General features: G+C 47.2%; 1 protein-coding gene across 1 annotated transcript in view; it reads left to right on the top strand.

The window, feature by feature from the left end:
• capn3b (calpain 3b) overlaps nucleotides 1-16,097 on the top strand; it is a 117,696-nt gene that overhangs the window by 96,254 nt on the left and 5,345 nt on the right. The window contains exons 15-18 of the mRNA XM_063223821.1: nucleotides 425-482; nucleotides 2,322-2,386; nucleotides 13,910-13,978; nucleotides 15,394-15,472. Of these exons, the coding sequence (XP_063079891.1) occupies nucleotides 425-482; nucleotides 2,322-2,386; nucleotides 13,910-13,978; nucleotides 15,394-15,472 (271 nt within the window). The remainder of the gene's footprint in view (nucleotides 1-424; nucleotides 483-2,321; nucleotides 2,387-13,909; nucleotides 13,979-15,393; nucleotides 15,473-16,097) is intronic.

Here is a 16,097-nt window from a genome sequence, read left to right as displayed (position 1 = left end):
CCACTTGTCTTCTCTCCACATCATATTCCCACTTGTCTTCTCTCCACATCATATTCCCACTTGTCTTCTCTCCACATCATATTCCCACTTGTCTCCTCTCCACATCATATTCCCACTTGTCTTCTCTCCACATCATATTCCCACTTGTCTTCTCTCCACATCATATTCCCACTTGTCTTCTCTCCACATCATATTCCCACTTGTCTTCTCTCCACATCATATTCCCACTTGTCTTCTCTCCACATCATATTCCCACTTGTCTTCTCTCCACATCATATTCCCACTTGTCTTCTCTCCACATCATATTCCCACTTGTCTTCTCTCTACATCATATTCCCACTTGTCTTCTCTCCACATCATATTCCCACTTGTCTCCTCTCCACATCATATTCCCACTTGTCTTCTCTCCTCCATGTCTCCACAGGACTTGCAGATTTGTGCCAATGAGTTGAAGAGCGTGTTGAACAAGGTGGTGGCCAAACGTGAGTAAATATACAGTATATATGTCTGTGCTGAACAAGGTGGTGGCCAAACGTGAGTACATATACCGTATATAGCCTATGTCTGTACTGCTATGTGTTTGTACTGCTGTCCAAACATGAGTCTATATATACAGTATATGTCTGTACTGCTGTCCAAACATGAGTATATATATACAGTAGTGGTGTCAACAATAATCGGCAATGCAATGCAATGCGGGACATGGACAATTCCAGAATCGATGCGGCAAGTTCCAGAATCGATGCAGCAATTTTTTTAAGTTTCAATTACTTCCGTGGATATTTGAGGAGCAAATGAATGTTAAATTAAATAAAAGCATTTCAAAGCCTTGAAAACTGCATGACTGATACAGAAAACAGCCAATAAAATGTTGCTCAGTATCTGACTACTTGTATTGCCTCATCATGACTGATGAAACATTTGCTTTGCTTTCAGTAGAAATTGAATGCATTGCAATGTATCGTAGAATTGAATCGAATCGAATCGCTACCTCCCAAATCGTAATCGAATCGAATCGTGAGGGCAGTGCCAATGCACATCATTAATATACACTTTATGTCTGTACTGCTGTCCAAACATGAGTTTGTACTGATGTCCAAAGGTGAGAGTATGTCTGTACTGTAGGTGCATGCCTTGTTCACCAGTTCCAATACGGTTGCATCTTCCTACACATGTTGTCTTCTCTCTCTTCCCCTTCTAGAGATAGAACTTAGGATGTCTTGTCTCTGCCCACCGTGTAGATATACTGTAGAACTGATTATGTTGATTGGCTGCTCAACACCATTTAGACATACAACTGAACATGTTGCCTTGTCTCTCTTCTATATACTTGTTGTATTATATTGTATTGTATTGTATTGTATGTTGTCTTGCCTCTTGTATTATTGTATTGTATTGTATGTTGTCTTGCCTCTTGTATTATTGTATTGTATTGTATGTTGCCTTGCCTCTTGTTATATTATATTGTATTGTATGTTGTCTTGCCTCTTGTTATATTGTATTGTATGTTGTCTTGCCTCTTGTATTATTGTATTGTATTGTATGTTGTCTTGCCTCTTGTATTATTGTATTGTATTGTATGTTGCCTTGCCTCTTGTTATATTGTATTGTATTGTATGTTGCCTTGCCTCTTGTTATATTATATTGTATTGTATGTTGTCTTGCCTCTTGTTATATTGTATTGTATTGTATGTTGTCTTGCCTCTTGTTATATTGTATTGTATGTTGCCTTGCCTCTTGTTGTATTATATTATATTGTATGTTGTCTTGCCTCTTGTATTATTGTATTGTATGTTGCCTTGCCTCTTGTATTATTGTATTGTATGTTGCCTTGCCTCTTGTTGTATTGTATTGTATTGTATGTTGCCTTGCGTCTTGTTGTATTATATTGTATTGTGTTGTATGTTGCCTTGCGTCTTGTTGTATTGTATTGTATTGTATGTTGCCTTGCCTCTTGTTGTATTGTATTGTATTGTATGTTGCCTTGCCTCTTGTTGTATTGTATTGTATTGTATGTTGCCTTGCCTCTTGTTGTATTGTATTGTATTGTATGTTGCCTTGCCTCTTGTTGTATTGTATTGTATTGTATTGTATGTTGCCTTGCGTCTTGTTGTATTGTATTGTATTGTATGTTGTCTTGCCTCTTGTATTATTGTATTGTATGTTGCCTTGCCTCTTGTATTATTGTATTGTATGTTGCCTTGCCTCTTGTATTATATTATATTGTATGTTGCCTTGCCTCTTGTTTTATTGTATTGTATTGTATGTTGTCTTGCCTCTTGTTGCATTATATTGCATTGTATGTTGTCTTGTCTGTGTAGATATCGAGCTGAAGGGATCTGAGTTCAGCCTGGAGAGCTGCAGGAGCATGATCGCCCTGATGGACGTATCCTTTATGGCAGCCATTCTTAATTTTCATCATGACTTTTTAAAATACTCTATATATCATTTATATACATGTATATATGCCTTATGTATGCCTGCTGTAGGCTGTGACAAGACTGATATGGTGGCGAGAACAAATATCCCCTTGGGGACAATAAAAGTCTATCTATCTATCTATATTAAATTTATTCTTCAGATTTTGTGTTTGGATTCTCAAACTGAGGTGAAGATTTCAACGAGGGTGTCCATGCTCTCCTTCAAATTACTGTAATTGTGTTAGGGTTGCAAGGCAGCATGGGAGTTCCCAGGATGGCATTGGTCAGGGTGACAGGTTACAATCTCTGTTCGCTCTTGTTTAAGATAAGATACTAAATATGTAATGTACTGCTGTGTATCTGCTGTCCTTACCCTTACGAAAATCGACCATGGTTTTACTGTAGTAGGCATGGTTTTACATAGTACAGTATGTCATGGTTACTCGACTGTAAGTACTCTGAACCAACCATAGTATTTCTAGGGCTTATCCATGTTTTTTTGGGTAGCCATGAAAACCGTGGTTGCTGACTAACCAGAGATCATGGTTATTAATGGATTTAATAGTTTTTCACCATGTTTGTGAAGAAAAAACGTGCCAAGCCATGATTTACCATGGCCGATTTTCGTTAGGGTAACCTCTCCCTAGATAAGATAAGATAAGATAAGATAAGATAAGATAAGATTATTTACTGATAAGATAAGATAAGATTATATAAGATAAGATAAGATAAGATTGTCAGGCTCAGGATAAGGAGGACCCAAATGCAGAAAAGTGAAGTTCCAGAGATTTATTAGAGTGGCAACCAGCACAAGCACACAAGTTCTAGTAAATCCAAAAATAAGGCAGTATTGAAAAACATCCAAAAGAGAGTGTCAAAAATCAGAATTCAGTCCAGTTAGGTAATCCAAAAAAGGTAAACAAAAACTGAGTTTCTAGGAGAAAGTTCCAAAACTGAAAAAATGCAAAATCACGAGCAATCAAAAACAGGGCTCAGTAAATGTCCAAGAACTAAAAAATCCAACCTCAAAGGTTTTCAGTAGCAGAGTTCAGAAAAAGGTCCAGACACAAAAAATCAAAAATCAAGAGTTCCAGAATCAGAGTTCAGATAAACGTCCAAAAAATAAGAATCTCAGAATCAAAAACTTACAGTCAAGGTGTAGGCTCAGGACAACCAGATGAAGAAACACAAAATGAGCAAGGTATAAGTAGGGCAGGTAATCAGAGTGATACAATGAGCAGCAGGGTCAACAATAATTGAATCAAACAGAACAGGTGGCAAGAATGGGGCGGGGAGAGCTGTCAAGGCAAGAGCACATGGCAAATTCAAAACAAACACAGAGTAAAGCACGATCAGGCCAGTAGGGGGGGGTAACGTAAACAATGAGTCCAGAGGCAGTCCTGACAGTACCCCCCCTTCAACGTGCGCCTCTTGGCGCAAAGACGGGGTGGGTAGGGTGCTGATGGCGGAAGTCCCGGATCAGAGACTTATCCAGGACCCGACTCGAAGGTTCCCAGGACCGTTCCTCCGGCCCATAACCCTCCCAGTCGACCAGGAACTGGAGGCCACGGCCCCGGCGCCGGGCATCCAATAGCCTTCTGACAGTGAAGGCTGGGGCTCCATCGATAATGCGAGGAGGAGGAGGCGTATCAGTAGGAGGAGAGAGTGGGCAGTGGCTGACCGGTTTGATGCGGGATACGTGGAAGGTTGGGTGTATCCGTCGAAGGGGCAAAGGCAGCTTCAGTCGAACCACAGACGGGCTGTAGACCCGCTCAATCTGGTAGGGGCCGATGAACCGAGGAGCAAGCTTGCGCGACTGGAGTTTCAGGGGCAGGTCTTTAGTCGAGAGCCAGACCCGCTGACCCCTCCGATAACGTGGTGCCTTGACCCTCTGCCGATCTGCCAGCCGTTTCACCTGAGCACTGGAGTGAAGGAGGGCTGCCCGAGCTCCTCTCCAGGTTGTCCTACAGCGTTGGATGAACGCCTGGACAGAAGGCACAGCAACATCAGCCTCCTGAGAAGAAAACAGAGGGGGTTGGTAACCAAGACAACATTGAAAGGGTGACATTCCAGTAGCTGCTACTGGGAGGGAGTTATGGGCATACTCAGCCCATGCCAGATGTTGACTCCAGGAGGAAGGGTTGCGTGAGGAGAGGCACCGCAGGACGCGCTCCAGATCTTGATTGGCACGCTCCGTCTGCCCATTGGACTGCGGGTGGAAACCTGATGAGAGACTAACAGAAGCCCCTAGGCATTTGCAAAACTCCCTCCAAAAAGCCGAGACAAACTGAGGGCCCCGGTCTGACACCACATCAAAGGGCAGGCCATGGATCTTGAACACATGGTTAGTAACAAGTATAGCAGTTTCCTTGGCAGAGGGTAATTTGGTCAGAGGAACAAAATGCACAGACTTGGAAAATCGATCAACAATTGTGAGCACAACAGTGTTACCATCCGAAGGTGGGAGACCAGTCACGAAGTCAAGAGCTATGTGGGACCAGGGCCGCTTGGGAACAGGAAGGGGCTGAAGGAGGCCTGCAGGTGGTCGATTGGAGGACTTGTTGCTAGCGCAGATGGTACATGCAGCAATGTAGGCTCTGATATCAGCAACCATCTTGGGCCACCAAAAGCGCTGTCGGATGCAGGCCTTGGTCCTCCTGACCCCAGGATGGCATGCCAGGTTAGATGAATGCCCCCATGAAAGGACTTCTGATCTGATAGATCTGGGAACAAACAAACGGTTAGTAGGGCAACCCTTTGGGGTACGTTTCTTCTGCAACGCCTTTTGAACCCTTCTCTCGACTCCCCAGGACACAGCACCTACGAAACATCGAGATGGCAAGATGGTGTCTACCGTTCTGGACTTCTTGGCTCCAGAGAACTGGCGAGAAAGGGCATCGGGTTTCACATTCTTGGCACCTGGACGATAGGACAGAGTGAAATTAAAACGGTTAAAAAACAGAGACCATCTTGCCTGGCGGGCGTTGAGGCGCTTTGCAGACTTCATGTACTCAAGATTTCTGTGGTCCGTCCAGATCAAGAATGGTTGTTCAGCTCCCTCTAGCCAATGGCGCCATTCTTGGAGTGCCAGCTTGACTGCGAGGAGTTCCCGATCACCGACATCATAATTCTGTTCAGAGGAGGAGAGTCTGTGAGAGTAGTAAGCACATGGATGGACTTTACCGTCAGTGGAGGATCTCGGGGACAGAACTGCACCAACACCGATATCAGAGGCGTCCACTTCAAGAATGAACTGACGAGTGGGGTCAGGGGTGGTCAGGATAGGAGCAGAAGTGAAGCGGGACTTGAGGTCTTGAAAAGCTCTCTCTGCAGCCTCATTCCAGATGAACCTAACAGATGATGAAGTCAGACAGGTCAGAGGTGCTGCTACAGAACTGTAATTACGCACAAACCTTCTGTAAAAATTGGCGAATCCCAGGAATCTTTGCAGGTCCTTTCGTGACTGTGGGGTTGGCCATTCCACCACAGCTTTCACTTTGGATGGGTCCATCTCCAGACCTTTCTGAGAAATGACAAAGCCTAGGAAGGAAGTAGAGTCCTGGTGAAAAACACATTTCTCGGCTTTGACAAACAACTGATTCTCCAGCAGCCTCTGAAGCACTGATCTCACGTGATGGACATGTTCTGTTAATGATTTGGAAAATATTAAAATATCGTCCAAATAAGTAAACACAAACTTGTTGACCATATCACGAAGGACATCGTTGACAAGACACTGAAAAACAGCAGGGGCGTTAGTTAGACCAAAAGGCATCACCAAATACTCATAGTGGCCCCTAGGCGTGTTGAAGGCCGTCTTCCACTCGTCCCCATGCCTAATGCGTACAAGGTGATATGCATTGCGCAGGTCTAATTTGGAAAACACAGTCGCCCCCTGCAACAACTCGAAGGCCCCTGACATTAGGGGCAGAGGGTACTTGTTTTTGACCGTGATGTTATTAAGACAACGGTAGTCAATGCAAGGTCTCAGAGAGCCGTCCTTTTTGGAGACAAAGAAGAATCCTGCCCCTGCTGGAGAGGAGGACGGACGGATAATCCCTGCAGCTAAAGAGTCCTCAATGTACCTTTCCATGGCCAGACGTTCAGGGGCAGAGAGAGAGTACATACCACCCCTCGGCGGACTAGTTCCGGGCTGCAGTTCGATGGGACAGTCATATGGGCGGTGAGGTGGTAGTGCTGTGGCCCTAGATTTGCTGAACACTGGTTTCAGGTCGAGGTATTCCCCAGGAACCTTGGAGAGATCTGGATAGTCATCATGTACCTCAGGGGCAGACAAAGGGTAAGGGGCAGACTTCAGACAGTGAGACAGGCAGAATGGGCTCCAGCCCAAAATTGTGTTCTTGTCCCAATTGACATGTGGATTATGCTTAGCCAGCCATCTATGGCCAAGAATCAAAGAGTTCAGAGGAGAGTCAATCACAAAGAAAACAATCTCTTCAAAATGATTGCCAGAAAGTAGCAGACTCACCGGCTCGGTTCGATGGGTGACTTGGGCGAACTGACTTCCACTGAGTGAGTGGATGGCCAATGGCACCGGAATCTTGATGGTCGGAACTCTCCACTGTGCCACCAAGGCAGAGTCTATGAAGCTCTCTTCGGCCCCAGAGTCCACAAGAGCAGAGGAGGTAAGGCGCTGGCCTTTGCAAAAAACTGTGACAGGCAGGGTGGTCTGAAGTGGTGGGGAAGATCTCCTCGAAAGCCCGCCCGCCAGAACTCCCCTCACTTCTGACGAGCGCTTTCTTTTACCGGACAGGCATCGACGAAGTGTCCCTGTTGGCCACAGTAGAGGCAAGCTTTGTCTCTCAGACGTCGTTCCTTTTCAGCAGGTGAGAGGCGAGCACGATCCACTTGCATGGGCTCTGATGTGTCTGGCAGCACAGAACTGGAAACCGGAGTGATGGGATGAGATTCTTGTTTGGGAAAGATCAGGGGTTTCCGCATCCTACGTCGCTGTCCCAGCCGTACGTCAACGCGGATGGCCATGTCCACAAGATCATCGAACCCAGCTGGCAGGGTGTGGGGAAGAAGTTCATCCTTGACCTCTTCTGCTAGTCCATTGAAAAAAACATCGTACATGGCTTCAGCATTCCAGCCTGCTGAAGCCGCCAAGGTTCGAAATCGAATGCCATAGTCTGATACAGATTGTCGACCCTGACGGAGCAGTAGGACCTCTCTGGCAGCTTCTCGGCCCTGCTTGGACCGGTCGAACACCTTCTTCATTTCTTTTGAGAACTCTGTGAAATTCGTTCGAAGGGCTGGTTGGTTGGTCCAGATGGCAGTTCCCCAGTCACGAGCCTTTCCAGACAGCAGGGTGATGACGTAGGCAACCTTTGCTTCATCCGAAGGGAAAGTGGAGGGTTGGAGAGAGAAGACAAGGCCACATTGGACCAAGAAACTCTCACAGGACCCAGGATCTCCAGCGTAGGTCTCCGGAGGCGGCAGGCGTGGTTCTCTGGCCGGTGGGTTAGATGTTGAGCTGCTGGAAGCCGCCCCCTGTGTCGCAGTAGTTCCCTGGGAAGACATGGAGAGTTGGATCTGCTGGTTCTGGGCCGCTAATCCAGTTAGCGATGCAGCCACTGACTCCACTTGGTGGGAGATGGTGTCAAGCATGGTCTGATGTTTTCCCAGCATGGTTCCATGGAGATCCAGGACGGACTTCACTTGATTGGCGTCTGCTGGGTCCATGGTTGATCTGGTTGTACTGTCAGGCTCAGGATAAGGAGGACCCAAATGCAGAAAAGTGAAGTTCCAGAGATTTATTAGAGTGGCAACCAGCACAAGCACACAAGTTCTAGTAAATCCAAAAATAAGGCAGTATTGAAAAACATCCAAAAGAGTGTGTCAAAAATCAGAATTCAGTCCAGTTAGGTAATCCAAAAAAGGTAAACAAAAACTGAGTTTCAAGGAGAAAGTTCAAAAACTGAAAAAATGCAAAATCACGAGCAATCAAAAACAGGGCTCAGTAAATGTCCAAGAACTAAAAAATCCAACCTCAAAGGTTTTCAGTAGCAGAGTTCAGAAAAAGGTCCAGACACAAAAAATCAAAAATCAAGAGTTCCAGAATCAGAGTTCAGATAAACGTCCAAAAAATAAGAATCTCAGAATCAAAAACTTACAGTCAAGGTGTAGGCTCAGGACAACCAGATGAAGAAACACAAAATGAGCAAGGTATAAGTAGGGCAGGTAATCAGAGTGATACAATGAGCAGCAGGGTCAACAATAATTGAATCAAACAGAACAGGTGGCAAGAATGGGGCGGGGAGAGCTGTCAAGGCAAGAGCACATGGCAAATTCAAAACAAACACAGAGTAAAGCACGATCAGGCCAGTAGGGGGGGGTAACGTAAACAATGAGTCCAGAGGCAGTCCTGACAGTACCCCCCCTTCAACGTGCGCCTCTTGGCGCAAAGACGGGGTGGGTAGGGTGCTGATGGCGGAAGTCCCGGATCAGAGACTTATCCAGGACCCGACTCGAAGGTTCCCAGGACCGTTCCTCCTCCGGCCCATAACCTTCCCAGTCGACCAGGAACTGGAGGCCACGGCCCCGGCGCCGGGCATCCAATAGCCTTCTGACAGTGAAGGCTGGGGCTCCATCGATAATGCGAGGAGGAGGAGGCGTATCAGTAGGAGGAGAGAGTGGGCAGTGGCTGACCGGTTTGATGCGGGATACGTGGAAGGTTGGGTGTATCCGTCGAAGGGGCAAAGGCAGCTTCAGTCGAACCACAGACGGGCTGTATACCCGCTCAATCTGGTGAATCCGATGAACCGAGGAGCAAGCTTGCGCGACTGGAGTTTCAGGGGCAGGTCTTTAGTCGAGAGCCAGACCCGCTGACCCCTCCGATAACGTGGTGCCTTGACCCTCTGCCGATCTGCCAGCCGTTTCACCTGAGCACTGGAGTGAAGGAGGGCTGCCCGAGCTCCTCTCCAGGTTGTCCTACAGCGTTGGATGAACGCCTGGACAGAAGGCACAGCAACATCAGCCTCCTGAGAAGAAAACAGAGGGGGTTGGTAACCAAGACAACATTGAAAGGGTGACATTCCAGTAGCTGCTACTGGGAGGGAGTTATGGGCATACTCAGCCCATGCCAGATGTTGACTCCAGGAGGAAGGGTTGCGTGAGGAGAGGCACCGCAGGACGCGCTCCAGATCTTGATTGGCACGCTCCGTCTGCCCATTGGACTGCGGGTGGAAACCTGATGAGAGACTAACAGAAGCCCCTAGGCATTTGCAAAACTCCCTCCAAAAAGCCGAGACAAACTGAGGGCCCCGGTCTGACACCACATCAAAGGGCAGGCCATGGATCTTGAACACATGGTTAGTAACAAGTATAGCAGTTTCCTTGGCAGAGGGTAATTTGGTCAGAGGAACAAAATGCACAGACTTGGAAAATCGATCAACAATTGTGAGCACAACAGTGTTACCATCCGAAGGTGGGAGACCAGTCACGAAGTCAAGAGCTATGTGGGACCAGGGCCGCTTGGGAACAGGAAGGGGCTGAAGGAGGCCTGCAGGTGGTCGATTGGAGGACTTGTTGCTAGCGCAGATGGTACATGCAGCAATGTAGGCTCTGATATCAGCAACCATCTTGGGCCACCAAAAGCGCTGTCGGATGCAGGCCTTGGTCCTCCTGACCCCAGGATGGCATGCCAGGTTAGATGAATGCCCCCATGAAAGGACCTCTGATCTGACAGATCTGGGAACAAACAAACGGTTAGTAGGGCAACCCTTTGGGGTACGTTTCTTCTGCAACGCCTTTTGAACCCTTCTCTCGACTCCCCAGGACACAGCACCTACGAAACATCGAGATGGCAAGATGGTGTCTACCGTTCTGGACTTCTTGGCTCCAGAGAACTGGCGAGAAAGGGCATCGGGTTTCACATTCTTGGCACCTGGACGATAGGACAGAGTGAAATTAAAACGGTTTAAAAAACAGAGACCATCTTGCCTGGCGGGCGTTGAGGCGCTTTGCAGACTTCATGTACTCAAGATTTCTGTGGTCCGTCCAGATCAAGAATGGTTGTTCAGCTCCATCTAGCCAATGGCGCCATTCTTGGAGTGCCAGCTTGACTGCGAGGAGTTCCCGATCACCGACATCATAATTCTGTTCAGAGGAGGAGAGTCTGTGAGAGTAGTAAGCACATGGATGGACTTTACCGTCAGTGGAGGATCTCTGGGACAGAACTGCACCAACACCGATATCAGAGGCGTCCACTTCAAGAATGAACTGACGAGTGGGGTCAGGGGTGGTCAGGATAGGAGCAGAAGTGAAGCGGGACTTGAGGTCTTGAAAAGCTCTCTCTGCAGCCTCATTCCAGATGAACCTAACAGATGATGAAGTCAGACAGGTCAGAGGTGCTGCTACAGAACTGTAATTACGCACAAACCTTCTGTAAAAATTGGCGAATCCCAGGAATCTTTGCAGGTCCTTTCGTGACTGTGGGGTTGGCCATTCCACCACAGCTTTCACTTTGGATGGGTCCATCTCCAGACCTTTCTGAGAAATGACAAAGCCTAGGAAGGAAGTAGAGTCCTGGTGAAAAACACATTTCTCAGCTTTGACAAACAACTGATTCTCCAGCAGCCTCTGAAGCACTGATCTCACGTGATGGACATGTTCTGTTAATGATTTGGAAAATATTAAAATATCGTCCAAATAAGTAAACACAAACTTGTTGACCATATCACGAAGGACATCGTTGACAAGACACTGAAAAACAGCAGGGGCGTTAGTTAGACCAAAAGGCATCACCAAATACTCATAGTGGCCCCTAGGCGTGTTGAAGGCCGTCTTCCACTCGTCCCCATGCCTAATGCGTACAAGGTGATATGCATTGCGCAGGTCTAATTTGGAAAACACAGTCGCCCCCTGCAACAACTCGAAGGCCCCTGACATTAGGGGCAGAGGGTACTTGTTTTTGACCGTGATGTTATTAAGACAACGGTAGTCAATGCAAGGTCTCAGAGAGCCGTCCTTTTTGGAGACAAAGAAGAATCCTGCCCCTGCTGGAGAGGAGGACGGACGGATAATCCCTGCAGCTAAAGAGTCCTCAATGTACCTTTCCATGGCCAGACGTTCAGGGGCAGAGAGAGAGTACATACCACCCCTCGGCGGACTAGTTCCGGGCTGCAGTTCGATGGGACAGTCATATGGGCGGTGAGGTGGTAGTGCTGTGGCCCTAGATTTGCTGAACACTGGTTTCAGGTCGAGGTATTCCCCAGGAACCTTGGAGAGATCTGGATAGTCATCATGTACCTCAGGGGCAGACAAAGGGTAAGGGGCAGACTTCAGACAGTGAGACAGGCAGAATGGGCTCCAGCCCAAAATTGTGTTCTTGTCCCAATTGACATGTGGATTATGCTTAGCCAGCCATCTATGGCCAAGAATCAAAGAGTTCAGAGGAGAGTCAATCACATAAAAAACAATCTCTTCAAAATGATTGCCAGAAAGTAGCAGACTCACCGGCTCGGTTCGATGGGTGACTTGGGCGAACTGACTTCCACTGAGTGAGTGGATGGCCAATGGCACCGGAATCTTGATGGTCGGAACTCTCCACTGTGCCACCAAGGCAGAGTCTATGAAGCTCTCTTCGGCCCCAGAGTCCACAAGAGCAGAGGAGGTAAGTCGCTGGCCTTTGCAAAAAACTGTGACAGGCAGGGTGGTCTGAAGTGGTGGGGAAGATCTCCTCGAAAGCCCGCCCGCCAGAACTCCCCTCACTTCTGACGAGCGCTTTCTTTTACCGGACAGGCATCGACGAAGTGTCCCTGTTGGCCACAGTAGAGGCAAGCTTTGTCTCTCAGACGTCGTTCCTTTTCAGCAGGTGAGAGGCGAGCACGATCCACTTGCATGGGCTCTGATGTGTCTGGCAGCACAGAACTGGAAACCGGAGTGATGGGATGAGATTCTTGTTTGGGAAAGATCAGGGGTTTCCGCATCCTACGTCGCTGTCCCAGCCGTACGTCAACGCGGATGGCCATGTCCACAAGATCATCGAACCCAGCTGGCAGGGTGTGGGGAAGAAGTTCATCCTTGACCTCTTCTGCTAGTCCATTGAAAAAAAACATCGTACATGGCTTCAGCATTCCAGCCTGCTGAAGCCGCCAAGGTTCGAAATCGAATGCCATAGTCTGATACAGATTGTCGACCCTGACGGAGCAGTAGGACCTCTCTGGCAGCTTCTCGGCCCTGCTTGGACCGGTCGAACACCTTCTTCATTTCTTTTGAGAACTCTGTGAAATTCGTTCGAAGGGCTGGTTGGTTGGTCCAGATGGCAGTTCCCCAGTCACGAGCCTTTCCAGACAGCAGGGTGATGACGTAGGCAACCTTTGCTTCATCCGAAGGGAAAGTGGAGGGTTGGAGAGAGAAGACAAGGCCACATTGGACCAAGAAACTCTCACAGGACCCAGGATCTCCAGCGTAGGTCTCCGGAGGCGGCAGGCGTGGTTCTCTGGCCGGTGGGTTAGATGTTGAGCTGCTGGAAGCCGCCCCCTGTGTCGCAGTAGTTCCCTGGGAAGACATGGAGAGTTGGATCTGCTGGTTCTGGGCCGCTAATCCAGTTAGCGATGCAGCCACTGACTCCACTTGGTGGGAGATGGTGTCAAGCATGGTCTGATGTTTTCCCAGCATGGTTCCATGGAGATCCAGGACGGACTTCACTTGATTGGCGTCTGCTGGGTCCATGGTTGATCTGGTTGTACTGTCAGGCTCAGGATAAGGAGGACCCAAATGCAGAAAAGTGAAGTTCCAGAGATTTATTAGAGTGGCAACCAGCACAAGCACACAAGTTCTAGTAAATCCAAAAATAAGGCAGTATTGAAAAACATCCAAAAGAGTGTGTCAAAAATCAGAATTCAGTCCAGTTAGGTAATCCAAAAAAGGTAAACAAAAACTGAGTTTCTAGGAGAAAGTTCAAAAACTGAAAAAATGCAAAATCACGAGCAATCAAAAACAGGGCTCAGTAAATGTCCAAGAACTAAAAAATCCAACCTCAAAGGTTTTCAGTAGCAGAGTTCAGAAAAAGGTCCAGACACAAAAAATCAAAAATCAAGAGTTCCAGAATCAGAGTTCAGATAAACGTCCAAAAAATAAGAATCTCAGAATCAAAAACTTACAGTCAAGGTGTAGGCTCAGGACAACCAGATGAAGAAACACAAAATGAGCAAGGTATAAGTAGGGCAGGTAATCAGAGTGATACAATGAGCAGCAGGGTCAACAATAATTGAATCAAACAGAACAGGTGGCAAGAATGGGGCGGGGAGAGCTGTCAAGGCAAGAGCACATGGCAAATTCAAAACAAACACAGAGTAAAGCACGATCAGGCCAGTAGGGGGGGTAACGTAAACAATGAGTCCAGAGGCAGTCCTGACAAAGATAAGATAAGATAAGATTATATAAGATAAGATGAGCTATATTGATAGGATACATGTGCGATGTGCTCTGGGTCTGCTGTCCTTAACCCTTTAATCCCCAAGACTGACGGCAGCGGCAAACTGAACCTGCAGGAGTTTAAACACCTCTGGAAGAAGATCAAGGACTGGCAGGTGTGTGTGTGTGGTGTGTGTGTGTGTGTGTGTGTGTGTGTGTGTGTGTGTGTGTGTGTGTGTGTGTGTGTGTGTGTGTGTGTGTGTGTGTGTGTGTGTGTGCGTTTGTGTGTGTGTGTGTGTGCGTTTGTGTGTGTGTGTGTGTGTGTGTGTGTGTGTGTGTGTGTGTGTGTGTGTGTGTGTGTGTGTGTGTGTGTGTATGTTTTTAGTTTTATTAAGCCCCTCTATACTCACAGTATCTCTAACTCTTTCGCATTACTGTTGATTACAAGCCTGGTAATATGAAGTCAGGTGTGTGTCTTGTGTCGTTATTACACACCCGTAGCCTCTTACTGCAGATGGGGTCGCCGGCGGGCCTACTCACTATTTGCCGTAAATACTCAGCTACATCATACGTAACAACATTGGTATGACATTACAGAGACAGATTAAGACATAGCCATTACAATTTTGGTGACAGTAAGGTTATAACATGGGCTCTGCACTAAGGGGTTAATTTCAATAAAGTTACTCTCTACTCCAGTGGTTTTCAAAGTGGGGGCCGGGGACCCCTGGGGGGCCACGAGGAGGTGCTAGGGGGGCCGCGGCAGGATGGCAGGAAAAATATAGCACAACAAAAAATAAATAATTGAATAAACTGAATAACATGCCACAAAATAAAACAAAAATAAGCTAAACAATATTCCTATTCCTATTGATATTATTTTATATCCTAGTGGGACACTGCCTCAGACCCCCCACTATTGTTGTGAAAGGGGGTCCAAAGAAAAGATAGTGTGGCGCGACCCATGTAAGGGGGGCCTTGGCTGGAATGCACTTGTATATGGGGGGGTCTTAGCTGGAATGCACTGGTATATGGGGGGCCTTGGCTGGAATCTAGTGGTATATGGGGGGCCTTGGCTGGAATATAGTGGTATATGGGGGGCCTTGATTGGAATATAGTGGTATATGGGGGGCCTTGGTTGAAATATACCGGCATATGGGGGGCCTTGATTGAAATATAGTGGTATATGGGGGGCCTTGATTGAAATATAGTGGTATATGGGGGGCCTTGATTGAAATCTAGTGGTATATGGGGGGTCTTGATTGAAATCTAGTGGTATATGGGGGGCCTTGATTGAAATATAGTGGTATATGGGGGGCCTTGGTTGAAATATAGTGGTATATGGGGGCCTTGATTGAAATCTAGTGGTATATGGGGGGCCTTGATTGGAATATAGTGGTATATGGGGGGCCTTGATTGAAATATAGTGGTATATGGGGGGCCTTGATTGGAATATAGTGGTATATGGGGGGCCTTGGCTGGAATGCACTGGTATATGGGGGGCCTTGGCTGGAATGCACTGGTATATGGGGGGCCTTGGCATGGTTAAGTTTGGGAACCCCTGCTCTACTCTACTCTGGCTGTCTTGCAGGTGATCTTCAAGCGCAGTGATCTGGACGGCTCAGGAACCATCAAGAGCTTTGACATGAGGACTGCGGTGGAGGAAGCAGGTAAGGCCTGAGGAAGGCCGACAGGACGAAACGTCGTCACATTCAAAACTTGTTTATACAGCTCGAGAGTATGCGGCACTTCTCTCCTCCTGCAAGGGATATTATAGGTGCCACTTCTGTTTCATAACCCGTGTGTGTGTGTGTGTGTGTGTGTGTGTGTGTGTGTGTGTGTGTGTGTGTGTGTGTGTGTGTGTGTGTGTGTGTGTGTGTGTGTGTGTGTGTGTGTGTGTGTGTGTGTGTGTGAGTGTGAGTGAGGAAGATGCCATGTACAGCTGTGTGCCTGTGTTTGTGAGCAGTGTTGGGAGTAACGAGTTACAAAAGTAACTAATTACTGTAATGCATTACATTTTTGAGTAACTCAGTAATGTAACTGATTACAGGGGAAAAAATCGGTAATATGTCCTCGTTACAATGCAAGTAACTTGCACATTACAACACATTTTTTCACCTACATTGTGTGTGGGTATTTTGTTTTCTTCATACAATGTTCGTGGATCACCGCGAGATCTATTGCAACTGATAGGGCCTACGTCCGCGGCGTGCAGAGATTTTAAAGTTCCACGCAGAACATTGCTTCCTCTTTCACGCTTCGTCTCTCGAAATGGCAGTCTGACAAAGGATGACC

Source organism: Engraulis encrasicolus, chromosome 18 (genome assembly GCF_034702125.1).
Source record: "Engraulis encrasicolus isolate BLACKSEA-1 chromosome 18, IST_EnEncr_1.0, whole genome shotgun sequence".
Lineage (NCBI taxonomy): Eukaryota > Metazoa > Chordata > Actinopteri > Clupeiformes > Engraulidae > Engraulis > Engraulis encrasicolus.
Note: the sequence above shows the minus strand (reverse complement) of the source record. Positions and strands in the feature narration are given on the sequence as shown.